Consider the following 27,917-nt stretch of genomic DNA (forward strand, 5'->3'; position numbering starts at 1 on the left):
CTTACTTTTCATCAGAGTATTTATCACCATAGATCTTATTTTAACTCATCTTAGTCTCATCGCTCTCATGGGAAAAGGCTGTTGTCTAACATTTTTGGTCAAAGTTTGTTGATTAAATTAACTCTGATGATAACCTATGCATATATTCAAACCCCATGTACAGAAACTATCATCCTTGAAGGGCAGCCTGGGTTTGAATCCGGCCTGTGGCTCCTTTCCCAGGTCATTCCCTATACTCTCCCCAGGCATTAGAAATTCATCCCCAGATACTGATTAATCGATGATCTAAGCATCTGTGCCAGGTAATAGCCTAAATGTTTGTGCTGTCAAACGAAGCTGAATTGAATTCTAATTGAATTACGTGTACTGAAGGACATCTGTTGTTATGTGTGCTATCTGATTCTGTATTGTTTCAGGTACAATTTTAAAAGGGGAGGTATTATTTAAAAATTAACTTTTAAGGTTTTCTAACAAAGATATCTGCCCTTGACCTGTCCACAATCCCCTTAAGTACCAGTGTGCCAAATGTGCATTTATCAGGTTTTCCTATGATTACATGTAATTTCAGTGGTTGTCTCTTGTGCTTTCCACTTATTTATCTCCTTGTCATTGATAACACTGCTGGTTTTCTCAATTTAATGAGGAAGTTCCTCAAGAAATGACCAAATTTCCATGCTGTCACTAGAAGAAAGTAAAATAAGATGTATGCATGTCCTTCTGTATCAATGTGCTTTTAAACATGTTTGTCTCTTCATTCAATATGTTTTTTTTTTCTATTTTGGCTCCAAAATTTGTATTAAAAACATTTTTACAAATCTGGGCCATGATTTCTCCCACGGTGGTCGACAGTCCTGATGTTTTCCAGTTGACAACCACTGCCTTAGTAAATGTTTTTTAATATTTAATAATAAAAAAATAATTAAAAAGGATATTATTCTTTGAAGTTGTGCTTACTTTCTTCCACTAGATGGCAGCAAAACCTAAACTAAAACCCACCCTGAAACTCATCTTGGCACCTCTTATTGCTTCTCTGTGGGAATTGACCAATCACTGGCTGATATGTACCCAGCACCCTGATGCAGACAAAGCCAGTGTTCACTAATGTTTAGACTCAGATGTACTTTTAACCAAGTAAAAATATAACATCCACCAGAATGAATGATAATAAATCACAGCATTTATTCAATATTGTTGATTATCAACTACAATAGTCAAAGCAAATTTAACAGTAGACTAAAACTAAAACCCACCCTGAAACTCATCTTGGCACCTCTTATTGCTTCTCTGTGGGAATTGACCAATCACTGGCTGATATGTACCCAGCACCCTGATGCAGACAAAGCCAGTGTTCACTAATGTTTAGACTCAGATGTACTTTTAACCAAGTAAAAATATAACATCCACCAGAATGAATGATAATAAATCACAGCATTTATTCAATATTGTTGATTATCAACTACAATAGTCAAAGCAAATTTAACAGTAGTGATGTAGCAGCAGTTACAAAAAAAGTGCATTTTTCTATAATAGCTTAATACAAAGTAGGTAGTCACAATGTCTGCAGAGTAGGAATAATGGGCAGCAGGATTCACAAATACACAAAAGCTTAGAATATCTTATCATTAGGTTTGAAGAAGAAGGATCTGAAAGAATCAGGAGTATAGAGTAAATAGTACCAGTGAGTATGACAGTCTTCAAGGACTAACTTAGCTTAATTTCAATTCTTTACAATAAAATCATAAAAGCTACAATAAAAACATTAATATAGTGTTAAATAGTTTTTAGTTAAATACAGATGATCTGTTCTATTCTGATCTTGGAGAGTATCTTAAGTTACAGTGAGAGACTCCTATTTCTAATACTGAAAAGCTCTGATAGGGTACATTCATTAACAGAGGAGAAGCTGTCTCAGGTAAAAGCCTTGTTTTTGGTTCATGCTGTGGAGCTTGAAGGTGATAGCGTAGCTGCTTCCAGAAGGAGGAGGAGGATATCATGGGGCATTTTCCTTTGCAGGTGACAGAGAACAGAGAGTCACTGAGAAGCTGTAAAGTCTCTGCTACTGAGCCGGACCTTCTTTTGACCTTGTTTTGATGAAAACTAAGCGAGTCTTTTGCTCCAGAACAAATGCATGAATGTCTTTCAGCAGAGCAGATTCTAGACCAGGAGCTAAAGCAGTGAGAAACAGAATCACTGTTCAGCTGTGTTTGATACAGTCCGACACTGCCTCTGGTACAGCTGTAAGAAACAAAATGATGCATCTCTTTATTAAGGTGAATTTGATTTTGATATTTTTTTGCATATTTATTGAAAAAAGTTTTCCTGATAATACGCCAGTAGCATACCTTTCATTCATACATTCTCCTGCCTTTCTCTGTCCACCTCATTTGGTCCTGCGTCTGTGACGCTCTTGTAGTTCGTCAGAGAGACATCATGGCTTTTTCCATCTAAAACAAAACACAAACAGCTTTATGTCTCTGCTGTGACAAACTGATGCAGGTAGAAAAATGGCATGGCTGGCAACTTTAGTCATGCAACTTTTGGGAAAAATATGTGTACCTGTAAATAACAGTTTAATAAAAAAGCTGAAGCTTGAGTCCCACCTGAGACACTGTGAGAGCAACAAAGAAAGCCCTGTAGGAAAAGGGCAATGTCCACTTTGAACTTCACACAAAGAACTGCTGTTAGTAAAACTATCATCATCATGATGCCCCCAATGCTGAGCACCAGAGTGACAGACAAAGGAGAAGCTGCAGGGACACAAAGGGCAACTTAACACAAAATATTATGGTTTAGGTAAAGAAGCAGACAGTATGGGAAATCTATGTAAGCTGGGCATATGGAGCAGAGAGTTTGATGTCAGAGCTGCTCTGGTTTCTATTTAGTCTGGTAATTAATGAATTGATCAAACTTTGGCTAAACTGTGTCGTGGCATGAAATAAACAGAGCGCAAATTGGTTGGGACATCGGTCAAAATACATTTTCTTAAAACAGTGCTTGTCATCTGACGGGTCAGGACCCAAAAGTGGTTCTAAGAGCTGCTAACAGTGGGGGGCAAATTCATGCCTGCAATGCAACAACTAGTCTATGATGTATGGAGGCCCTAAGACGACATACACCTATATATTTTATTTGGTTCCTTCTACCTTTATAACATATACATTCTCTTAAGACCTCCTCCTTATCTTCTTGTTATTTTGGGATAAGAAAGACGTTTTCCCATGATAATGCGTTAATTTCCTTTAAATAAAATGTATGCATGCATGTCCTTCCAGGGCTTCACTTGTCAAGCATCTTTGTTTTTTCTTGTCTCGTTGTTTAATAATTTGTCCTTTAAACCAGCGGTACTAAACTGCTGGATTGGGAACCAAAAATGTGTCACAAAGCTGTTTTCACTGGGTTGCCACTTTGTAACTGCAAATAAATAATGGGGCAAAAGAGTTTGATGTACAGAAGCCTTTAGTTGACATGAATCCATATAGCCTCCAGGGTTTTTTTTTTGTTTGTTTGTTTGATTTTAGATCTCGACTTACAGTATCTATGCCATGATGTGCAGAATCCTTAAGCTGCGATAAAGAGTCACTTTTTATGGTTTTCATGAGATCCTCACAAATGGAGAACAACACTCCAATTCCCTTTCAAAAGATTCTTTTTTTAAAATCACAGTAATCTCAGGATTTCTGTAGTTAATCCAGATAACTCACACCCTTATTGTCACATCCTAAAATTCCACTATTTTGCATCCAAAACTTTTTTTGTGTCATTTTTGATTTTTCGTCTTAATCTAAGAGTAACCGACTTCCAGTTTTGATACAGACCGGCTTTAATAGGTATGCTTTAAACCAAGTAAATTATAACTGCACAAAATTTTGGTTGAAACTGATTACATCAACATTTTTAAGTAGCAGAAATAGATTTTTTTGAGTAATCATTACTCATACATTTATGTTGGGTTGACTTGACTTACGTAAGTTAAACTGCACTGTGGAAACTTTCCTACACTTTAAAATTCTGTGTAAATCCTTTTTCGTAAAGCTGCATAGTCCCATCCACCGCAATGTTCCCTTATCTATATCACATACTCTAATCTTGAAGTGCACACTGAACCAGGAAATCTTCCTCTGTTATGTTGAGTATACCATACACTGCATATTACAGTTTTCCCAACAGACGTGACTTCTCTGAGTCAATAACTTCACTCATGGTGCAAAAGTGTCTAATGCCCAAAGACATTCTGGAAACAATAAGAAAAAAAAACATTTAGAATAACTGAGTACTGTTTCCGGAAACAAAAAATGTGGTCAGTCAACTCAGACAAATAGAACTGAAATAGCTATTTCGTATTTAAGTGAACACAACTTAAATTTTTAACAACCTTCAACTGTTTGGTCTTACAGAATATATTTAAGATTTTAACACACACTTAACCACAGAAAAAGGAACTGCGTACTAAAAAGTAAATATGTAAACGGTAAAAAGGTAAATGTTTGATAACATGAGGTTCAGGTGATTTTTGACTTGTCCACTGAGCCGTTTGTGAGTTTTTAAAAGTAAAATGAGACATTCGGGTGCAGTGGTGGACATGTTTTTCATCACTGTGGCTGCAGGAAGATGGTGCAGTGGCTTAACCATGTTTGTTAAAAACAAAAATAATGCATGCAATTAATCGTATTTCTAAACAATTAGTGTCCTAACTGTGGATTGTAGCCCTAATATATATATATATACATATATATTTTAAATTAGTATCCCATTGAAAGTGTGGCCCTTGCCCGTGAAAAAACACATTAATATATCAGAGCAGATTACAATCCTGTCATCGATGCCTGTTGCTTCATATCAAGTTGCTAAATAAATTAGTCCACAATTTGATTTGATTGAAGCTATACTAGCTCTAGTGAACCTATGATTATTATAATAAATCAAAGCCAAAGCCAAAGCTGTCCTCAATGCTGTCTACCTTTTTGAGCCAAAGTGATGGTGGCAAAGCTTGACGGCTGATCATCAGACTCTAGTTTACAGGTGTACTTTCTCTTTATATCCTCCTTTGACACTTTTTTGAAAATCAAGGAGGCCGTCACCTTCATTTCCTCAGCAGCATTTTCTCTGAAAATCAAGAGTAAAATGTTAGCTAGAGATATGGTGAACATTCACATTTTCAAACTTGTTTATCAGAGCTGGGACAGTGTCAAGTGTTTACCGTGTAGAATTATAGAAAACTGGTAGGTTGTCATTCCTTTCCACAAAGGAAGTTCCACTTAACCAAAACACCTCATCAAAATCTGAATATATCACAGCTTTGCATTCAATCACCACTGTCAAGCCTGGAACACAGAGCATACACAGATTTGATCATTTATGTCCTAGTACAGTGCCTATTAAGTTTTCATTCCCTTGGATGTTTTACCCTTTTTTGATTTTATAAATCAGTCATGGTCAGTATATTTAGGCTTTCTTGACAAATAAATCAATTAAACCCACTTTAATGTCAACGTAAAAACAGACTTCTATGAAGTAATTTCAATTAAACAAAAACATTTAAGGTCAAATACTTCACTGCATTAATATTCACCCCCTTTTAAAGTGACTGACCTAATTCATCAGAGGTCCAGCCAACTGGTGCTAGTAGTCTCATTATTAGTGAAATGGGGATCCCCTGAATGCAGTGAATGTGTCTCAACTGACTGTAGTGTAACGACACCTGTGTCTGGAAAGTCCAGTCACTGGTTAATCAGTATTCCTGGCGACCATTATATCATAAAGACAAAAGAACACATTTAAAGCAACTCAGAGAAAAAGTTACTGAGAAGTATGAGTCAGGGGATGGGATCACAAAAAATTCCCAGGCACTGAACTTCCTCAGAGTTCAGTTCAACCCATCATCAAGAAATGGAGGGAATATGCCACATGTGTAAATCTGCCTAGATCAGGTCATCCTCACGAACTGAGTGACTGTGAGAGAAGGAGTCTAGTGAGAGAGGCCACCAAGACTCCTATGACTACTCTGAAGGAGTTACAAACTTCAACTAAGATGGGAGAGCCTCTGCATACAACAACTGTTGCCCTGAAAAATCATATTAAATCTTGACTAGAGTTCACCAGAAGGTACATGGGAGACTGACATTATTTCATTTTTTTAAGTTAAATTAAATTGACCATGATTAATTCATAAAAACAATAAAAGGCTAAAACATCTGAGGGATTGAATAATTTTTATAGGCACTGGATAGCTATATCTCATTATCATATCTATAGCTGAGTGCATGTTTAATAGAAATAACAAAGAAACCTACCTAAATCTACATGAAATACTTCATTGTGGTGTGGTGAGAGTATCTCTGTTTTTCCAGATATTACTGTGCAAAAAGAAGAGCAAATATGTTAAATTTGAAGATAACAAATCTCCATCTTTGAAGAGACATAAATCTGAAGGCGAAAACTTACTTCTTGGATGGACATCAAGGGCCACTGCAAAGGTCATTTTGTATGTATGCTGATTGTACGAGTAAGATCTGGTACAGATGTAGACACCTTGGTCATTCTCCTCCACACTATTGAAGTAATCAACCTTTTGCCGTGACTCTCCTTTCTACAAGATGAAAAATGAAGTTCAATTATTGAGCATTCAGTCAATGAAAGTGTGTTTAGGACTCAACATTTGATAAAACAGATTATGCTTGATGGCCAAATTTAACTGACCTCATAAAAAATCTGTAAATACCTTGTGCCAAGAGAGGCCGCTCCTGGTCATATTTGGTGTATTTACAGCAGGGAGACCAACATCAGGACAATTCAACGTGCAGGACTCTTGAGTGTAGCATGTTTTAGAGTATGTGGCCTTCTCTTCATACTCTCTGCTCTGTGTTGTGTAAACAGTCAGTCTGAACCAGAACTGACGACTGACATTCCTGCCATGTCAACAAAAAGATGAAAGGACAATTAATCATTAGGATTTTACATTAAAATAGCAAATTCTTTAGTTATGACTGAGCTTTGTTAATCTTTGCTTTCACTAAACCACAGTGAACTTTTGATTTCTGGGAGTCTCTGGCTGGGTATAAATAGAGTCAGCCTTATCTCCCATGCCCGGGAAAAATGAAACAAAGCAAATGGAGAGTGAGACCCCTTGTTGTCCTTGGCCAGGGGTATTGTTGACTTTCCCACCACTGAACAGTAAATTTAGCAGAAAATGGTCTGAGTTTTAACCTTTTATATAATATATATTATCTCTGGTTAACAACATCAAGGCACCTGACAACTGTTGCAACCTGCTTATTCTCAAAATGTCTACTACTATTATACAGCAGCAGACTGTGCTTTATTCATCCTCAACTACTATTGGAGTGATTAAAAAAAAATCTAAATTTCTGTGATTACTGAAGACAAATAGTGTTTTATCATTGACTCCAAAATTGGCTGTTGGTTTTCCTCAACAGACAGATGTGTTCTCTCATACCAAGAGAAATCAGGCTTCATAATATTTAGAAAATTTGCTTTTTTATTGGGAAACAACTTCCTTATTTGAAAAAAGATTTGCTATTTGAAAAAAAAAACTTCATTGCTTGTACCACACTTGATTTATTACTTAAAAAAAAGCTTGTACGATGGAGAAAAATGACTTTGTTGTTTTGAATCAACTAGCTCTCATATTAAAAGAAGACACTAGCATTGTTATTTGAAAAAAATGCTGTGATTACAGATGAAGTATTATTTCATCTAAAAAAAACTGATTGTTTAATTTGTAGAAAACTGGCTTTGATATTTTAAATAAATGCCCTGTTGGGGGGAAACTGGATTTTTTCTTTAGACAAATAGCTTTGCTAACAGGAGAAAATTAGCTTGGTTTTTGATTAATGAATAAACAAGATGTTATTTTAAAAACTGCTTATCAAATGGAGAAAACTAGCTCTCTTGTTGAGTTATTCATTTGGTATTAAGCCTAATATCAGCTTTACTGCTGAAAAATTACTTTCTAAATGACTGAAAACTAGCTTTTTTATTAAAGAATTTATTTGTTAATAGAGGAAAGTTGCTTTGTTATTTATAAAATTCTTTGTTGATATCAAAAACGAGCTTAGTAATTCAAGAAATGCTTTGTAATTGTAGAAAACTAGAATTCTTATTAGAGCATCATTGTTTATGGAGAAAAGTAGCTTTGAGATTAAAAAAAATTAACTAGCTTTTAATCACAGAATTTCTTTAAGGGGAAAGCAGCTTTGTTGGTGTGAAAAAAGCAAAAAAATTTTCACTATTGTCTTATTGTTTTGCTCTATTGTTGTCTGTAAAGTGACCTTGAGTGTCAGAAAGGCGCCCACAAATAAAATGTATTATTATTATTATTATTATTATTATTAAACTTTGTTTATGGAAAAAAAACTAGCCCGCTCATTAAATAATTTCTTTGTAAATGGAGGATAGTTTATGTTATTAGAAAAATCGCTTTGAAAGGCAGAAAACTGGTTTTCTTATTGAAGTTTTGTTTGGTTTGTGGAGAAAACTAACTTTGTTAATGGAATAATCTATTTGTTAATGGAAAACAGTAGTTTTGTTATTGAAAAAAACATTCTTTGTAAATGTAGAAAACTAGCTTTCTTATTACAGAATTTCTTGTTAATTGAGAAAATAGCTTTATTTTTGAAGATTTTATTTGCTAATGGTAAAAAATAACTTTTGTTATAGGAGAATTTCTTTGTTCATGTAGTAAAAATTGTATTCTTATTAATTTTTTTTTGTTAATTTAGAAAATCATCTTTATTCTGGTGCATAAGAAGCTCCCTGTCCTGACAGTTAAGTTCAACGGGATGGCTGATTACACGAATGTGGTGAAATAAAGGCTCATACAATTGTAAGAAAAGAGGCTGTACATTTAGAAACAGGCAACAATAAATGAATATTATATATGGTGAGTATTTTGGTTCAAGATTATGGGTGACGGTTCACAGAAGTCTGCTGTAGTTTAACTATATCATGTTGGACATCGGCTTGCCTGGGGAAAAGAGGAATGCCGTTTATCAGTTTGGATTGTATACATTACCCGTAAGAGCATGAGTAATTCCCCTGATGGTTTATGTTAGCGCTGAGAATCACAAGAGTTCTCTCATGAAGCAGCACTCCCATCTTTCTCTGCTCAGCTGATGACATACTGCTGCTTAGACCAGTCTCCTGGTCTGTGTGATTGGTCCAGATCAGATTGGTGTCATCAAACCCTTTATAATGGGGGCACCACAGTGCCACCATCTCTCCAGCCTTGATATATACCTCTTTTGGTCTCCATGAAAGCACGCCTGTGAAAAAAAGTCACGAGTTTAGTTAATCTGTCTTTTCAAACAGTAACAAAGATTAGATAGCAAACATGAAATGAATCAGCGCTATTACCATGCCCTTTGATCACAAAGGTAAATGCTACTTCTTGTAAACCAATACCTTAACAGTGACAGAAATATTGTGAAACTTAGTGACCTTAAAAAAAAATCCCATTCAGTCTTCCAATTTCCATGTAAGCAAATCTGGTCAATGTTTGTGGAAGTGCTAGAGCTGCTGATAAATGCTTACTTCATGTTGGTGGTCACATTTCACAGGAAATGACAGGCTTGTGGGCTGTTTAAAAGGTTGAAACACACTTTAAACGCAGATGTACCTTTATAACAATGAACATTGATGTTTTCATGTCATATGACTTTGTTGATGACTTATAAACCCCGTTTTGGTTTTAGGAAAAGAATCACAAAGACAGTCAGTATGTCACACGTCAGATGGATGATGATGGATAAGGAAGCTGTAACATCTCCTGCTACACGACTACTGTTAAAAATAAAACTGTCATAGCTACTGCTGCTGGAAAAAAAATCCTTTATACATGAAATCAAGACTTAAACATCTACAGAGCCCATTTTGGAGGGAGCCAAACTCAAAAATTAAAGGTCAAAAGAATCTGCATGGAAATTTGTATGTTAATAAATAGAGGTATAAGAGGTACAAGGTAAAAGAATCTTTAACTACACTAGAATGGATGAAAATGAGTCAGAACTGTTAAGCTTCAGGGTTGAGTGTAGTAAACCCGGTATGCTTACAGCACCTGGTAGTCCCAGCTGGTTTTCCATCCAAGTGCTAACCTGGCCAGACAAGGCTGCCCATAAGGGGGGATAAAAGGGAGAGCTTTCTGGGGACCAGCATAGGGGCCCATGGAGGTCAGCAAAGTCATGGTGCATTCTAAAGTTCACCTGGGATAACCATATTTTATTTTTAACCTGAATAATAAATGCTCTTATAAGAGCAACAAAACATTACTTCTATTTATTTATGCTGTAGTACATGCCTTTATTTATATTTTAAGGATTTGAAAAAAAAAAACTTTCATTTCAGTAGAAATCTTACCAAATACCTATAGTTTTATTCTTAAATTAACTCGTTCTATTTTTACAAAAGATGAAAAAATAAACCATTTTAAATTGATTTAAAATGTTTGTTGTTTTATGGAAGGCATCCCGCAACCCCTGTCTTTGTGTCTCGCAACCCTTGGGGGGTCCTGAACCCCACTTTGGGAACCACTGCGTTAAAATGTACTGTACTGCTTAAGCTGTCTTAAAATGGATTACAGGAAAAAAACCAATGAGTCAAGAGATGAATAATGGGGACTGGAAGGAATTTTGCTGCATTTTTTTATTTGGGGAAATTTTGGCTCATTTTAGCTTTCTGTGTCTGAGTAATTAAAAAAACATCATCAAAAATTTGTAATACTGAATGAAGGATTAAGGTGGATAAATGCATGATTGTATCTGCTTCTATCTTGTATCATTAAAAACAAATTATTACACATGTAACTTAAATAATTTGAGGGCCACTGAAAAAATTTGAGATGAAAATTCCTTTTCAATACTGAGGAAAAAGTCAGAATTCTAACTTCAATCTCAGAATTCTGTATTTTTTTTTTTTTTTAGAATTTTTTGTCTTTTCTCAATATTATGATAATATTTTCCAGAAACCCTAATCCTTCTAAGATCCTCCCCAGGACCAACACAAAAAAAGTGATGCATTATGGTCAAATTCACATCAATTCAATTTTTTTCTTCAATGAAAATCCAAACAAAATTGTCCTAAACACAAATGGATTGTTTTTGTATTTCATCTTAATTAGTTAATAATTACAAATCCAATTTTAACCTCAGATCAGACAGAGCCTCACACCCCCCTGAAATCTCAGGCGCCCCCTAAGGGGTTCCTGGACCCCAGGTTGGAAACCAAGGTGATGATTATCCCTCTTTTTGAATTAAGAACATGGTATGTAGGTATAACATAGATGGGCAGTGATGATAATTCCTTTGTCAACAGTTTTTGACATATTGTAGTAAAGTGGTGGTTCTCTTACCTGTCACCAGAGCAGAGAGGAGAAGCAGAGGTACTGTGCCAGTCATCATAGTGATACCTCACAACAAGGATGTTCGCCTTGACTTGTCCACATGTCTCTTTATACTAGCAATTTAGGCTGAGTCACTCAAACGTGTGAGTCAGCTTGTAAACAATCTGAGTCATATTGATCAGCTGTTCTAAAGCACTGCAGCCTGGCCGTAGCTTTCTGCGGTTTCCGTCAACCAAAAGTGAAAGAGGATATAGGAAACGTAAGGTAAATACTACATGAGAATTCCCAGAACGTCAGCTTTAACAGCCAAGACAAACACAGCAAAGTGTGTCTATAGTTGCATAAACACTAACTAAATCTACAGTGCCATTTTTGCCTTTTCTTTCTTTCACACAGCCAAAGAATAAGCAGAAGTTTCCGTTTACTTCGCTAAACCTTTAAAAATCAGAGAAAACATGTTAAGGCTTTACCTCTTGGAGCTGAAATCTGAGCTCTTCAAATTGTTGTAGCATTGAGACGTAGTACCCGGATTGGCGCGTGCACTGCGGGGGGTGCATTGCTAGGGGCAACCGCGGCTGTCAAACGCTTGTCTTGATGCCTGGCTGTTAGAGCCAAGAGGGAGAGCAAGAAGAGGAACTATGACTTTAAATAAATAGTTCCAAGCTTCATCTTGTGGAGTTTTCCCGGACGGTTTAAGAGAAATGACGGACATACTGAGGCTGGTGTCAGAGGCGGACAGACGGACTTCACCTACTCTCTCTAAGCTGTCTGAAAACGGTCGGCAAACTTTTTAACGAGTAGGCTTAACTGCGCATGTCTGTCATTTCATTTTCTCTATGCTGCCATCTGACAATTCTTAATGTTTGTTGTAGATATCAACGGTATCTGGGCTGATGTGTCCGCTTATATTGAACGTCAGATGACCTTACAGAAGGTTAGTCTGTCATTCTGTCTATCTGGCATGAACATGACAGGGACGCTATTGACTTTACATTATAGCCATATAGCATGATGGCCTATTTTCAGTGCCTAAAAAGTTTTAACCACTTTGGATGTTTTACCCTTTTACTGTTTTTTAATCAATCATGATCAATCTAGTTAGGCTTTTTGCACAAAAAAAAATCCAAAAACCATCTTTAAAGTGAAAACAGATTTCTACAAAGTAATATCAATCAAATGAAAATACGTTATTTAAAATAAGTGACTGTAGAACATTCACCTCCTTTAAGCCAGTATTTAGACGCACCTTTGGCTGCAATTACAGCTCCGCAAGATGTCTCAACTGGACTTGCATATCTATACACTGAAACTGTATTCCTTTCTTCTTTGCAAAACTGCTCAATCTCTGTCAGGTTGCACAGGGATCAGGCGTGAACAGCCCTTTTCAAGTCCAGACACAATTTCTCAGTTGGATGGAGGTCACTCCAACAAGTTCACCTTGTTGTCTTCAAACCATTTCAGTGTAGCCTTCGCTGTATGCCTCAGGTTATTGTCTTGCTGGAATATAAATCTTTTCCCAATCTGTAATCCTCTTGCAGACTGAATAAGATTGTCCTCCAGGATTTTCCTATATTTTATTCATTTCAACCTCTACCTCTGCAAGCCTTACAGGGCTGGCTGCCGAGAAGCATCCCCACAATATGATGCTGTCACCACTGTATTTCTTTCTTTTTTTTTTTTTTGTCAAAAAGCCAAATTATATTGACCATGATTGAGTTATAAAATCAATAAAAGTGAAAAACATCCAAGGGTGTGAATATTTTTATAGGCACTATTTAATATTTTAAAGCCAAGCCCCCCCAGGACCCACATCATTTTTTGTCAAACATTAAAAACATCAACTGTTTTCACCAATAAAATCCCATCAGGAGAGACCCACACAATTCTTACCATAAGCCCTTTGTATACACTGTCCCATCAGCGTGCTGTAACTATTTAGGTTAATGCTGTATGTGCAAATCTAATTTTGAAAATCTCAGGCCAGAGAGAGTTAAAATCTTCGGGGCCAGCCCAGGGTGAGAATCAGTGATTTAAAAAACACAAATATTGATACTCATTATTTTAATATGCATGTAGACGTTTAGGGCCTAGGTTAAGAGTTTTTTTAATTTTGTGTTTTGTTTGTGTGTGTGTGTGGTTTTGTGCCTGTATTTATTTTAACTCAGAATGTATGTGTGTGTTTCTGTGAGGGTAGTCCTTCCTCACAGCCTATTTAGGGCGTGAATGTGTCCTCCCCTGGCAGCCAACTCTTTGCAGCAACCCGACTAAACAGCCAGACTATCTATCTATCTATCTATCTATCTATCTATCTATCTATCTATCTATCTATCTATCTGAAACTCATAAATTGATCGATTCTAACAGGGGGTTCAGCTGGCAGGACTTGGCACCTTCACCTTCTCTCAGCAGAAGTTGGACATCGGAAACAGGTTCACAATGATCCAAAGACCCATCTTCATCCTTGCAGGCAAACTAATCCAGTCCCTGGGTTTAAAGCAGGGCAGGCCACTGGCTGCAGGTGAGCACATTTTTATTCATAAAAACAAAGTAAATATATGTTCTGCACTGCAAAAACACAAATCTTGGCAAGTGAATTTGTCTGAACTGGAGCCAGAAGTTTGCTTGATAGTATGCTTAATATATGCCACATTCACTGGGAAAGGGGGTTTACTTTTTAAATATCTTTAAATGTGACATCTGCTGATATATGTCTAAATTAGCCATTATCCTTTATAGGCGCCAAGCAAATAAAAATGTCTTGCCTTATTTGTAGATTTATTGGACTGTTTTACTTCTTAAAAGCAATGTGGGGTTTGCTTTTATTTTTAAGATTGTTTATTTGGACTTCACAGATAATTGGAGCTTCTAATAAGTGTATGGAGGTATTTTTGACTAGACATTCGACAGATACACTAAGATTTGAGCTGTTGCAGTGTGATAGTGGTATAATATTCTGAGAAGTAATCAGGGGTGGAAAGCAATTTTACATTTACTCAAATTACTGTAATTGAGTAGTGTTTTTTGGTGGTACTTGTACTTTATGATGTACAATTTGAAATGAGTACTTTTACTCCTACTTAACCAGAGTAACTGTGCTTTTACTTGAGCAAAATACTCTTGTACTTTCTTAACCTCTGCTGACTACATAGTAGCACAAAGTTAGAAAATGGTTCCGCATCACATCCCAAAACAACACCTGTACACATCACAAACTGGAGTGTTAATATATCTTAGGGTTGAACATTTCTGAGTTGATTTTAACTCCCAAAGAGTTATTTTAACTCAAGTCTGAGTAAAATGGTCCTCAGTGTTGGAGTTATTTGGCAGTGTTGATCTACCAGTGTGAGTTCAACACTGTAAAGCATCAGGTGAGCTGAGCCTCGGCCATCGCCATCTCAAATCATGCCCTTGGGCAGAGTGTTTAATTGTGTTTGGATGCTGCCTATTATACAGGGATCCTCGCTAGAATTCCTTTTCTCATGTTTCTGATGGATTTTTGTTTTTTATGTGAGACACATTTGCACCATGGCAGAAGTTATCCAGTGAGTCAGAGTTCCTGCCTGCTCCTTAAAGACCCATAGTATTATTCATTAGTGTGCATTGCTATTGTAAGATGGTACTCCAGCTCTGTCAAATTGTGAAATATTTCAGACTTTCAAAGGTGTAGTTTAACCATGAGTAGCGTGGGTCGATATAGACACTTTTAAAGTGCTAAGTTTAACTTTGTATTAGTTAACACTGTAAATCATGCTGTGTGTTTTACTTCACTATAGAGGTGGTACTTTACCTGAACAACCTAGCTGGAGATGTAGTCTCTTATCATATTTTACGATAAAATCCCTCAGTGGCTTAAAGTAAACTATAAATGAAATTACTTGTTCCTTTTAATTGAGTAAATTTACAGGCCAGTATTTTTACTTCAATAATTTTTTACCAGAGTATCTGTAGTTTTACTTGATAATTCAAGGTAATAGTGTAAGGTTTTGGTATTCGCTCCTTTACTTTTGTTCTAGAAATTTAGAATCTTTGCTCTGAGTTAAACTTAAAGAAAATGATAGATATTTTATTTTCATCTGAATCAACAATACTCAAACAGGTCAGGTTATGTAGTACATGTTTCTTTTCAGTGTAACAAAATATTAAAATTTGAAGCCAAATGTTCCTAGGCTTTATGTACAAATAAGAAAAAAAGAAGCTACAGCCTACTAGCAGCGGTACAAGACTGTTTTACTCAAATAAAAGTACAGTTAACTATTTTGGTTAAAATATACGCAAGCAGAAGTAAAGAACTGACCAATAAATCTACTGAAGTACAAGTAAACCTTATTTCATTTGAAGGTTATTTCTATGGTACTGAGTAGATATTAAGGGGTTGTAAAGTAAAATATGATGATTCCTTATTGGCAAAAGCAGCATGAGGGTATGGATCTCCAACCAGGTTATTTAGAGAAATGCACACATGCATATTAAAATCCAGCAGCTGTTTTGGGATATAGAATCATTCTCTTGCTCTGTGCTGCTGACTGTCATGTGCAGTCACTTTACCGGCCAATTTCATGGTGCTGACAGAAAGCTACAAACTCCTCATTTTAACTGTAAGTGTTAATTTTGAATGACTTCCCCCAGAATACACAAAAGTAACAGTGCAATTATTGGTGCACAATGCAGTTACTTGATTACAGTCATTTGAGTAAATGTAATGAGTTATTTTCCACTGCTGCCTACAGGACAATCACTCATGAAAACAGTTGAAAGAACAATAACGGTACTTTTGTGTCTGTGTCCATTGCAGCAACACACATACCTGTGGTGCAGCTAAATTTTGCAGCAGTGTCACAGGAGACTCCCTTCAGTCGAGACGTGGTGGAGGGCTGTGTCAGAGAAACTCTTCTGCTGCTCTACAAAGCTTTGGCCACTGAACAAAATATCTTCCTCACCTTACAGGGGATTGGAGTTTTGTCCTTTAAGAACAGCAAGGTGGCTCTCCTGCTCGTTCTATGACTCTTGTTTATTGTTATGGTCTAGGTAGGCCAGTGGTTTAATATTAATCTAGTGTCACTGATGTCATTTAAAGGTGCAGATGAAGTTCAACAGAGATTTTATTAACTCCATGGATGGGACTGGAAGGCTGCTGTTAGCCTTTACTAAAGTGAGTCTGAACATGTTAATGTGTGTTTGCATCTCACAGTAAATAATGAGTGCACAGTAAGTGCTTTCATACAGATAATTGGTACTTTGCCCCTGCAGAGACCTGGGAGCAGCGTGTCTTTACTGTCTAGTGGACCGTCCAGGCTTCACAAGCCACGGCCTGCCAACCCCATCACCCTGCCAAGTGTCTGCTCTCCTCCACCAGACAACAGAGCCAGTGACAAAGATCCTCGGTGCTCGTCACCAGCCCCAGACCAGAGGAATGCAGGAGGTGAAAGAGCTTTTCTTCACAAGGCTGACAATTTGGCGTTTGATAGCACTTTAATGAGGCTAAATTAAATGTTGAATCCAATCCAAGTCCTTTCAAACGCTTATGCAAGGCAAAAGACTTTTGTTCCTCTCTGTTTGGCTGAACTGGCACTGCAGTCTCTGCAGAGGCTGTACCAATCATAATATAGCAGAAATGATGTTGATTCTCATCTGATGTTAACTCTCAAAATTTACTAATTACTTTAGCTGTTTAATTGACAGTAGAGAAAATAAGCCTTATTTGAATTATTGTTTGGAAGTCTATTAAATGGGAAGTTCAGCTGAGGGTTGATTAACTTGGCTTAGTTCAAATATGAGGGGGAGGAAGAAGCTTGCCTGGTTTATCCACAGAGAGCAAGATCTACATAATTCCTGTTTTAAACTCACTCATTAACACATTATGCCCTATTTTTCAAACACGGTCATACAAATTAAAGTTTCTACTTTTAGGGAGAGTTTAATGCTGAACTATTTTCTATTTGGCACATTATATTTCTCCATTTTCTACACCGCTTATCCCATTTGGGGTTTTGGGGAACGTAAGATGTTTCTACACCATGACTGGAGTTCACCTGTGGTCAATTAAATTGATCGGACACAATTTGGAAAGGCACACACCTCTCTATAGAAGGCCTCACATCTGACAATGTATAACAGGGGTCATGAGGTCAAAGGAACTGCCTACAGACCTCAGAGGCAGGACTGTTTCAAGGCACAGATCTGGGGAAGGCCGCAAAAAGAGGTTCTGCTGCACTCAAGGTTCCTTAGAGCACAGTGGCCTCCATAATTCTCAATTTAAAGAAGTTTGGCACAACCAGGACTCTTCAGTGAGCTGGCCAACCGGCCAAGCTGAGTATTCAAGGACAAGGGCCTCAGTGAGAGAGGTGACTAAGTCCCAGAAGGGCAAACATCACTGCAGCCCTCCACCTACATAGGCTTAATAGCGGAGTAGCGAGATGGAAGCCTTTGCTCTTACATGGAGCTTTTTTGCACCTGCAAGTAGGCTTTCAAGTGTTCTGCACTGAAGAGAGGCTTTTGTCTAACCACTCTGCCATTAAGCCCAGATCAGTGATGCTTGTCCTTCTGGAACTTTGTCCCATCTCCACAGAGGATCTCTGGGGCTCAGTCAGTGTGACCATCGGGTTCTTGGTAAGGCCCTTCTTCCCAGAATGCTCAGTTTGGCTGGGTGACAAGCTCTTGGAAGAGTCCTGGCAGAGTCTTGGTTGTGCTAAACTTCCATTTGAGGGTTATAGGGACCACTGCACTCTTGGTAACATCAGTGCAGCAGAGTTTTTATTATAGCCTTCCTCAGATCTGTGCCTTGCAACAATCCTGTCTCTGAGCTCTGAAGGCAGTTCCTGTCCAATCAATTTCATTTGACACAGGTGGACTCCAGTCAAGGTGTAGAAACATCTCAGTAAAGATTGGGAAAACAAGAGAACCTGAGTTAAATTTCCAGTATTGTTGCAAAGGGTCTGAATACTTATGTCAGTGTGAGATTTCAGTTTTTTAAAATAAATTTGCAAAAATTTCAAAAATTCTGATTTGACTTTGTCACAATGGGGTACTGAGTGTAGATTATTGATTATAGAAATGATTTCAACTGTAGCATCTGGCAGATAACACTAGCCAGTGTTTATTTGTTGTGTTCAGTCAAGTTAACGATGGCATCTACAGGTAGTACACATAAATGCTGCTTCAAAAAGTTTTTTAGGAGGCAGACGAAGTCCCCTATTGGGCAAACTCTGATCTGTTATTTAACTATTAAACTGATGTTGAAACCCCTCTTTATGAAAAACAAACAAAGACTTAACAGGGTGTTATAACTACAGCAAAGAAATACAGCAGAATGACGGACAGTATATTGTGTCTCTACAGAAGTTCCCCAACAGAGAGAACCTAAATCCTATCAGCCACTACAGCCCGCCAAGTTGAAAGCTGTCACCCCATCTGAAGAACCGAATCCAAAACCCCCAACAGAGGCTGCAAACAAGTACTACACTCAAAGACACAAAGGAGCACACACTCTCTTAGGAGAGGCTCAGATTGCAGGGCACAGAGCTGCTGATTGCAGGTAGATGAGAGCTGAGAGCTCAGCAGGGGGCTCGTATTGTCACTGCCCCGAGGCAGCGTCCTGCTCCATCAATGATGCACGACCACCTGTGGGACAGATTCTTCTTCTGTCATCATCTACCTGCACTTCAGCCACACACATAGACACCAGTAATCTAGGTAAACAGCTATGGAAAAATACTCAGGAAACAAATTCTATAATGGAGAGAGGGGCAGAAGGGAAGATGGTCCTAGTTGTTTCAACCCAACAAACCAATCCTCAGTGTTCTTCCTTATAATAGTAATGTTGATCTAAATGGGAAAGTGAATATTGATGAAAAAACAAGTGCAGGACAGGATAGTGTAAATATGATAGCCATTGGCTTAGTTCCATTAGTTGTCCATTGCAGATTTTACTTTAAATACATAATTAAAACCTGATGTACAATAAGGCCATTAATAATCTCTGTACATTATGCAGAGGAGGCTTCAGCTGCTTCTGGTGGTGTTGTAACAAAATTAGGGGCCCTGAGATTTATGATCCTTCTACTTGACAGTCATGTACTTTCTGAATTACAAAACCTAGAGAGCAAAAGGTGAGGCTAGTTCAAATTTGAGTGTTCAGGTGTTTTCTAAAGTGTTAACAGAGACAGCAGATCGTGTGTCTACAGGAAGGGCGTTCACTAGCAGCTAGTAAACCCTGCCCAAGAGGCCTAGGTTACCTACAGGTCACTCAGGTCAAGGCAGGGATCTAGGGGGTGCTTAACATAATGAAGAACATTTCATAAGGAACATTAAATGCATTTAAAGAGATGTAGCATGAAGAGTATCAAAAAATTAAAATTAAGAAAGGAGATGTCCTGCAAAAATGAGCACAGATAGTGACTATAACTAAAGAATTAAGTAAGAGTATTATCTGATTTATTTATCTGATCAAACAAGTGAAGTGTATTGATTATAAAAACTTCATTTATTCTATTTGAATCACCAATTATCTACACCTGTGATTCTGAAACCTTTCTTTCTCAAGTCAAAAATACAAGGTCCTTATACACGTGAAATAGCCTCTTCAACACTTGTCACAGTGTCTTTAGCTGTTGTACAGCTGTAGTTAGAGATGCCTATAAATACTTGTACTCAATAAACACCGAAGATACTGCACTTGATATAAATTTGCATCATGGTATTAGCCTCTAATTACTTTAATGAATAAAATTTGCAAATTTGGAGCCATGTCTGCAGTTTGTTGATATTTTGACATAAGTTAGGATGACAATCGTAGAGCAGGGTGCTTTAAAATGCACTGCTACATTTTTAAGCAGGGGTGTGGACCAGTTGCAGGAACAGGGCATAACTACCACAGAGAACCCAAGCATGCACGGGGAGGACATGCGAACTCCACGCAGAAAGGTCGCAGTCCAGCAGGGATTTGAACCAGGACCCTTTTTGCTGTGAGGAGGCAGTGTTAACCACTGCACAACTGTGCATTCCTCCATTTGAAAAAAGTTATTTTTTGTTAATTTAATCTTTTCTAGTTCAACAGAGCTACTGTAATGTCACAAAAAAAGACTTTGAAAGGATTAGGCAGTGGCACCAGTGTTAACATCCGTGCACCCCAAGTACAGAGGCTGTTGTCCTTAATGCAGGTAGTCCAGGTCTGAGCCCGGCCTCTGGCTCTTTTCTCATATTTTATCCCCCAGTTTCCAACACTATCCACTGTCCTGTCTCTCAAATAGAGACATAAAAGCTCAAACACATAATCTTAAGAGAGAAAAACAGTACTAGACAGAAAGTGTTAAAACTATCCATGCCATACTGTAAATATCTCTCATGCACAATGAAATCTTATGGATTAGAGTCTGTTTGACTTCGATGTCCAAGATAAAATAGACTCTCTTTGTCATATGAGGTATACAGTCAAGACTCTGTCTCCTGTCCCAAGGCCTACCACCTCCATCTCACCACCAGAGGTCTCTCTTGTACCGGAGGAACCTCATGTGACTCTCAGCTGCTCTGGCCACACCCGGGCTGGACAGGTGAGTGAGTAGATACAGTATACTTGTGAATCTTTTTACTTTGTGTGTGTTATTATAGATTTATACTGACTTTAATTGTTGTCTTTGAAAGTCAAGATGGGGTTTAGGGTGGAGTCACTCTTCTGCTGGAGCTGTGAAAGTTAAATTTAGAGGTTTTAGTGATTTTTCAGTGAGTTATATCTTCCATGGGATGTCCTTGTAGTGTCAGCCTATCTATTAGGAAGGGGAGGTGGCTGGAGAAATGAAAGGATGGAGGGCTAAACTGCTTATTATTTGGAATGAAGAGCCTGAAATAAATGATCTTCATTTTTTTTGTGGGAAGTTCAGATGTCTGTCTGACAAAAATGCATTTTCTATCAATTATTTATTATTACATTTACATTTCCTCTGACCATTACAGGAGCTGTGTTACGTTTGTATGCAGCGGGCCAAGAGAAATGTTCCTGTGTACCTGAGGAGGCAGCAGGAGGCCGAGGAGAAAGCCCAGGAGAAACTCTTACTGCTTCAAGAACAACATAGAGACAAACAGTTCATGAAGGAAGAGCAGGTGTGTGAAAGTGGGATGTAATGAGTTAAATGAGTCTATTATGTTAAGTATTTCGTTTTGGATAGCTTTTAAAGGTGACATATCATGCCCCATTTTGACCCTTTTGGTTTTGTTGTGAATCTCTTTAAATGCAATGAACTCCTTCTCAGCCTGCCTCTCTCTCTCCTTGTTGTATATCATGAGTGAAATTTCAGAGCAGTGGGGATTTTTGCATGGTTAATAGTTAAAAAGGTTTGTGAAACAGACTGAAAATGAAACACTTTGTCCCACACACCCAACAGCAGGAGTGAAATAAAACTCAAACTAATATTTCAGGTCAATTAAAGGCTGCAATAAAATCCTGTACAATGAAAATACCCAGGATAATAAAACTGAAAAGTCCGGGTGGTTCCAGAGTGTTTGGGGTCAGAGAGCTCAGAAAACGGTTTCATTCCCTCAGCAGCACATATGTGGGTCATTAAAAGTCCAAACTGAACCACATCAAGTCTCTTGCATGTTGTTTTTGCCAGTATTGTTTCAGTTCAAACTGAAAAAGCTTTCTCTTTATGCTACTTTATGCTCAGAGGATTTCTTTCTCAGTGCATTTAAAATAAAAGTGTTTTTTGTTGTTTGATGGCAGGAAAAGTTGAATGAGCAGCGTCAGCATGCAAAGCAGGTGGCTACATTCAACCTGCAAATGAATGAACAGAAGAAGGAGAAGACTCTCTTTCCTCACTTCCCTGTGAGTATTACTGAACATTAAAAGGTACAATATGTATAATTTTTACACTGAAATGTCAAACTGATTTTTAAAATTCGTTTTTCACTGTAACATGAACATATTTTACAGTAATCTCAAATGTTTCCATCAGTTTTTAAAGCCAGGGAAACTGATTTCTTAAAATTGTAACAGAAGTATCAACAGAGGCGCCATGACAACACAAGCATGTTTATTGTTGCCATGCAAACAGTGGAGGGAAGCATGAACTACTACTGTAAGCTGTCCTTCTGCCACTGTATATCATCTGGTTTTTGCTGCTTACTTGTGATGGACTGCAGTTATTTTCTGCCACTGGCCTTGTGTTCTGCCATAAAAGATTGCCCCCTAATGGGTAACACTACCACTCCCCCTCATCCCTGTTCTGGCAATGGATGACATTAATTATCCATTGCATTTGTCATCTAACTATGACATGTAAAACTTAACTATCTTCTTGCTGCTTTCTGTATTTAGACTTCATTTATCTTCCCATCCCGGCCCCTCACTCCTGCCAGGAGGACCCAACAGCATCGCTACATGAGCGACCTGCAGAGTCAGATAGAGAGCCGACGACAACATGAGGCTCAGGACCAGCAGAACCGTCTCCTCATGGAGCATCTCGACCAGCTTCAGCTGGTCCAGGAGTGAGTCTAAATCTGTGTCTGTTCCAGACATTAACCTGTTGTGATAACGGATGTTTCATGATCATGTTTGTTCTAGACTAGCTTTGCAGAAGGCTCAGCAGCTGCAGCAGAAACATGAGAGAACCACCAACTACAAGAAGGCTCTAGACACTCAGGCAAGAAACAATTCCATTTTTATGTGATATATATTTCTAGTATATTATGATGTCCACGTTTTGCTATGTTTTTGCTTGGACTGAGGAAGGCAGTAGGTCAAAGGAAGGCAGCAGAGAGGTTACCTCCCATCCTGCCAGTCAAGGACACACATCTAGGCAGGCTGCCAGACAGACTCTTAGAGCTGTTTTCATGTTTCTGTCTCACAGGCTTCAGCACACTCAGTGCCCCCTCCAAATTACTCACTTGCAGTGAGCCCTATCTAAGGATACACTGATCCAGTCCTGGTATCAGATATCATCCCCATCCTGACTCAAGTAGCTAGACAGGGTACCTACGACAATGGGTCGATCCATGGGGCCAGTCATTAAGGATCTATACAGTTTAGTTCTATACTGTGCCAACTATGATGTTACAGTGCAGTGTTACAAGATGCAAACTCTAACCGCAACCAATCGAATGATTCATTAGTTCACTAAAGTGCCTAATATTTTAAGAGATGATGTTAGTAACATAAAAAAGCACCACAAAACAAAAGAGGATGCTTCAACTGCTTTGCAAATACAGAACAGCTCAGCGAGGATTCACTGATACAGCAGAGGCTGAGTTGTTTCAAAAAGTCTGGAAAACCTGATGTTACCTTGCATGACTGTAAATGATTCCCAGTCCCATCCTAACAGTGAGGGACAGGTTGTTATTTTAACACGGTTTCAGGTTGAATCAGTAGACATCACTAGAACTTTAAACCACTAAAACACATGGGTAAGTAGTTGTTTGTTACAGCCAGGTCACAGATAGTGACAAAGTTTAACCAAGCTTTTGCTATCAGGCCCCCCACACGCTCTGCTTATTTGAACTCAGATGCACTTGGAACAATTATGAGAATGCCTGACATGTGCTTTTTATTTACACCCACTTTGTACGTCATGTTATCCTTCAGTCTCAGCAGCATTTCACTTTTATGTCATTCTATCAGCCTCGCCTGTTTCCTTGTCTCATGTGAAAAAGAGGTGATTTTGCATGATCCATGCTGTGGCAACATGGTGACTAAAATCATTTTCTTTGTCTTAAAGATGAGTGATAAAAAGAGCACGGACCTTCCACAGTGCCAGTCTGACAGCTCAGCAATCCCCCGCTGTGAGACAGCAGTCTGCAACGCCGAGAGCCGGGAACGGGCACAGAAGGTCGGCTGTGTTTACTTTTCGATTTAAAGATTGTGCAGATGCCAGGAATACCTGCAGTAGCAGCTGTTTCCAATGTTTTATTTAATTTCCCTGTGTTTGCTTTTGCAACTGGGGAAAATCCAGCAAAAATACTCAGTATTGAGTCTTGCATTTAGAATTGCACAAAGTAAAAAAGGCAGACAATTCCAAAAGAATGGGTGGTGATTTATTTTTTAGCAATATACAAAGGAGTATAGCTTGACCATTGCTTTTGTATTATTGATGTTAATGATTTTAATATTTTCCTGAGGACTAACTAACATCACTTGACAGGTAGCGATGCTGGCGGCTGAAGTAAAGCAAACAGACACATTGAGCAGTGCTTTCCAAAGTGTGGGCTGCAGCCCCCCTGTGGGCAAGGGAGACACTGCAGGTTGGCAGAGGCCATGTTCATTAAAAAAAAAAAAAACATCATTTAGAAGTTAAAATCTTATTTTAAATGTCCATAAATACATTTTTATCACATGATTATTTTTGAAACAAGTCCCATATCTAAAACAAATATACCCAGAATATTTAACTATAATATTAAATATTTTTAAATTTTGTTATGTTGAGGCCTGATGCTACAATCGCTTCAATTCCTTTTTATTCTCATTAATCTGCGTTCTGTACCCCGTAATGACATGACATGAAAACAGATTTTTTTTTTTTTTTTGCAAATGTATTAAAAAGGCAAAACTGAAATATCACATTGAAATAAGTATTCAGACCCTTTGCAAAAACATCTCAAATCTAGCTCAGGTTCCTTCCGTTTCTCTTAACTGTTGCTGAGATGAGTCTGAAATTCTGTTTTACTTCGTCATGATGGGCCACTGAGGTTAGATTTATGAGAGAAAAAGAGAATTTAATTTATTGTAGCATCAGGCTGCAGCATAACAAAACTGAAAAAGTGAAGGGGGTCTGAATACTTTCAGAATGTACTGTTTATGTCTGATATAGAGCACCAGTGTCATGGTTTAAATTGTTTTAAAATAGCAGACATGACTCTTTTAAGCATTCCTCTAAGCCATTTACTTCCTGATTAGCCAATAAGAATTCATCAGTGCCTTTAAAGACAAATAAAGAGATAAGTATTAGCAAAGAACACAACACAAACTTTGTGAGCGTGCAAATGCAGGTTTCAAACTGGACCCCAGCACATGTAAGTTTGGGAAGCATTGTCACAGAACATATTGTACACTTTGTTGGGTTCTGTTTGTTCTGGCCCACAAATATCCTCGTCTGAAACTATAAATTTACTATCTAAATCTGCAGTGTGTTTTGCATCCTTGCAGGTTTTTCAGGTAAATTTCAACACCGCCACACAGAAGAAAACAGAAGACCAACACAAACGCCTTGAACAGCTGGAGAAAGAAAAAGAAATGCTCAAACACAACAAAACGGAGTGAGTATGGAGAGAACAAGAAGGCTGTAGAAGACTATGAGGAAGCAGCAGCGTTAGACATAATGATTATCTATTTGAAAGCTTTCACAGTGTGTCTCTCTGGTGTTTTATTCCTCCAGGTTAACGCTGAGTCGCATCAATCGCTTTGAGAAGCAGCGGGACATCAGTAAATCTTTAGAGGACGAGTGGAGTCGCAGTGTGAAGCTCAAACACCAACGAGAAGAAGAGGAGAAACGCTTCCTGAGGTTTTTGGATTAACAATTAGCACTCTTCTCATTACATCTGCTCATGTCAGAAGATGTTACGTTCATACACTGACCTAAAAGTTACAGTGTAGTCTAACTAGCAGTAAAGGTGTTGCATATTTGACCGAAAAGAAATGAATGATCCTCACTTTAGTTCTGAGGTTACTGGGATTACAGAAAAGCTACCTGAGCCTAATACAATTTAGAGAAGAGAAAGATTCTTAAATAAGAATCAAAAACTGCTTCTTTGACTTGTAAATAAGCAAGACTTGTTGGTCTTGGCAGAGGTCCGCACTCTCCAACTCTCCTTCTAGCTTTACACATTATAAAGACACCACTGATTCATTCTAACCAGCTATCTTAGACTGTAGAAATCAAATTCACCTAATAGAACGTCAAACTGTTTTATTTTAAAGGCTATAATGAACTATTCACATACTGTAGGTTTGCTGTTAACCCTTTGAGGTCTGCACACTCGCTGGCACATTACCCCTACATTTTTATTAATAACTTTGTCATTTTATGTTGTAGAAATGTGGTTTAAACACTTCCATGAACGGGACAATCTCATCTTTTACTTCCACCCTCACGTACCATCCCATGTGATTGACAGCCAGAGTCACAGGGTCAATAAGAGAGCAATGAGCACATGCCGCCACCTCTCACTGTGCATCACTGGATGAATCCTTTGTACATCAACTTGTGTATACATAATTGGTTGAATCTTTCTTTTGCCAACCAATCGGCACTCTGGAATCCATAAGGCCCTCCCTATCGGAGTTTTGCAGGAGAGTAAAGGCAAGAGACCGGAGCGAGAGGAGAGAATAAGACCTGTTGATCGCAGAAGATATCGAATAAGGATTTAAATGTTGCAGAAGCCTTGGAATAAATACTGAGAAGCAGTGATGAAGATGACACAGCTTCATTTGGGGGAAAACAGAATGACAGACAACATTTACGCTATAAAACGATATGACAACATTTAATTGTAGACATGTTTTCTGCACTTACTCGTTATTTTTATTCATACAGTATATCCCACTACTTGTGCAAAGCTAACACTTTGGTAAAACTTAATCAAGCACCAAAAAAATTCAACCACATGAGTGAAGGTGTGTTTTCACAAGAGATTCAAACATTTTTAGAACTTGGATTTGGGCTAAAATAACTCTTTACACAGTCCTCTAGGACTGAATGAGCCCCAGTGTGCATAAGCTGAGATTGTCCTGAAAATTTTGATATACAACACCTGGGTATTGTGTTCTTTGAAAGTACCTTAAAAAGGGTGAATTAAAAAATAATGTGTAAATCGATGAAATACCTTTAGACCTCAGAGTTGAATGTTCAACCTGCTGCTAATTTAACCAATAACCTCATCCTTTCACAGTCAGATCTGCCTCAACATTCATCTGATTGTAATGTAATGTGCTTTTCTGCTGTCTGACCTAAAGATGCGTCACAGCCCACTTCATTCAACCTTCGCTCTGTCTCTTTTTCATCAGGTCTGCTGGTGAGCTCCTGGTAGATAAGCTGTCACAGTACAGACGCTGCTGTCAGTGTAAGAGGAAGACGACAAACTACGGCGAGACCAACATCTGGAAAGACTCTCATTATCTCTCAGGCTCTCAGTTCATGATCTGATGAACGACGTGGACAACAGCAGCATGTAAACCCCAAAACCACACAGTCTACACAAGACACAAACTCCTGAATTTCAGGATTTAACGGCTACTGGAGCATTGAGCAGTACGGACTGTCTGAATAATCTTTTTCTTTTATCAGTCTTTAGATGGCCTTTTTGTTTTGCTTTATTTGTACTAGAATATAGTAGTTTTGTTATTTATGTGTCCCAAGATCCCATGCTACCAAAGACACAACAAAATGAGTCAATAAAATGATCATCTTCTTCCCTCAGTCCCTAAATTATATTACACAACAAACATGCTGGTTGCACCAGTTGACTGGCTCTTCTTCTTTTAGAGGAAAATGGTAAAACAGGAAATGGACTTGGGCTTGTACGGCACATTCCTCACCATCAGACCACTCAAAGTGCTTTTCACTCTACAGGTCACACTGACCTG

At 38.1% G+C, this 27,917-nt stretch overlaps 2 protein-coding genes across 2 annotated transcripts; one reads left to right on the forward strand and one right to left on the reverse strand.

Annotated features, from left to right (window-relative positions):
- Nucleotides 1-1,551: 1,551 nt before the first annotated feature.
- Nucleotides 1,552-11,409, reverse strand: LOC121513476 (interleukin-1 receptor accessory protein-like). The gene is made up of 9 exons (XM_041793266.1): nucleotides 11,363-11,409; nucleotides 9,032-9,281; nucleotides 6,719-6,905; nucleotides 6,442-6,586; nucleotides 6,291-6,353; nucleotides 5,198-5,321; nucleotides 4,958-5,103; nucleotides 2,343-2,444; nucleotides 1,552-2,235 (listed from the first exon to the last, which is right to left on the reverse strand). The coding sequence occupies exons 1-8, from the start codon at nucleotides 11,406-11,408 to the stop codon at nucleotides 2,350-2,352; spliced, it is 1,056 nt and encodes a 351-aa protein (XP_041649200.1). The 5' UTR covers nucleotide 11,409; the 3' UTR covers nucleotides 1,552-2,235; nucleotides 2,343-2,349.
- Nucleotides 11,410-12,054: 645 nt separating this feature from the next.
- Nucleotides 12,055-27,513, forward strand: LOC121514567 (coiled-coil domain-containing protein 81-like). Its single transcript, XM_041794722.1, has 16 exons — nucleotides 12,055-12,130; nucleotides 12,226-12,287; nucleotides 13,718-13,871; nucleotides 16,146-16,330; nucleotides 16,428-16,502; nucleotides 16,601-16,772; nucleotides 18,689-18,803; nucleotides 20,805-20,898; nucleotides 21,299-21,445; nucleotides 22,065-22,166; nucleotides 22,659-22,828; nucleotides 22,905-22,983; nucleotides 24,055-24,165; nucleotides 25,482-25,591; nucleotides 25,711-25,836; nucleotides 27,339-27,513. The coding sequence occupies exons 1-16, from the start codon at nucleotides 12,055-12,057 to the stop codon at nucleotides 27,475-27,477; spliced, it is 1,917 nt and encodes a 638-aa protein (XP_041650656.1). The 3' UTR covers nucleotides 27,478-27,513.
- Nucleotides 27,514-27,917: the final 404 nt, after the last annotated feature.

Source organism: Cheilinus undulatus, linkage group 1 (assembly GCF_018320785.1).
Source record: "Cheilinus undulatus linkage group 1, ASM1832078v1, whole genome shotgun sequence".
In the NCBI taxonomy this organism is placed as follows: domain Eukaryota; kingdom Metazoa; phylum Chordata; class Actinopteri; order Labriformes; family Labridae; genus Cheilinus; species Cheilinus undulatus.

What these genes read in the sequence shown, in the direction of transcription:
- LOC121514567 (XM_041794722.1), top strand. Translation starts at nt 12,055, where the DNA reads ATGACGGACATACTGAGGCTGGTGTCAGAGGCGGACAGACGGACTTCA. An exon ending in CTCTCTTTCCTCACTTCCCT is followed by an intron (nt 22,167 to 22,658) that starts GTGAGTATTACT and finishes TTCTGTATTTAG; the next exon opens with ACTTCATTTATCTTCCCATC. An exon ending in CAGCTTCAGCTGGTCCAGGA is followed by an intron (nt 22,829 to 22,904) that starts GTGAGTCTAAAT and finishes TGTTTGTTCTAG; the next exon opens with ACTAGCTTTGCAGAAGGCTC.
- LOC121513476 (XM_041793266.1), bottom strand. Translation starts at nt 11,408, where the DNA reads ATGACTGGCACAGTACCTCTGCTTCTCCTCTCTGCTCTGGTGACAG. An exon ending in GCGGCCTCTCTTGGCACAAG is followed by an intron (nt 6,587 to 6,718) that starts GTATTTACAGAT and finishes TTCATCTTGTAG; the next exon opens with AAAGGAGAGTCACGGCAAAA. An exon ending in AGTATTTCATGTAGATTTAG is followed by an intron (nt 5,322 to 6,290) that starts GTAGGTTTCTTT and finishes TCTGTGTTCCAG; the next exon opens with GCTTGACAGTGGTGATTGAA.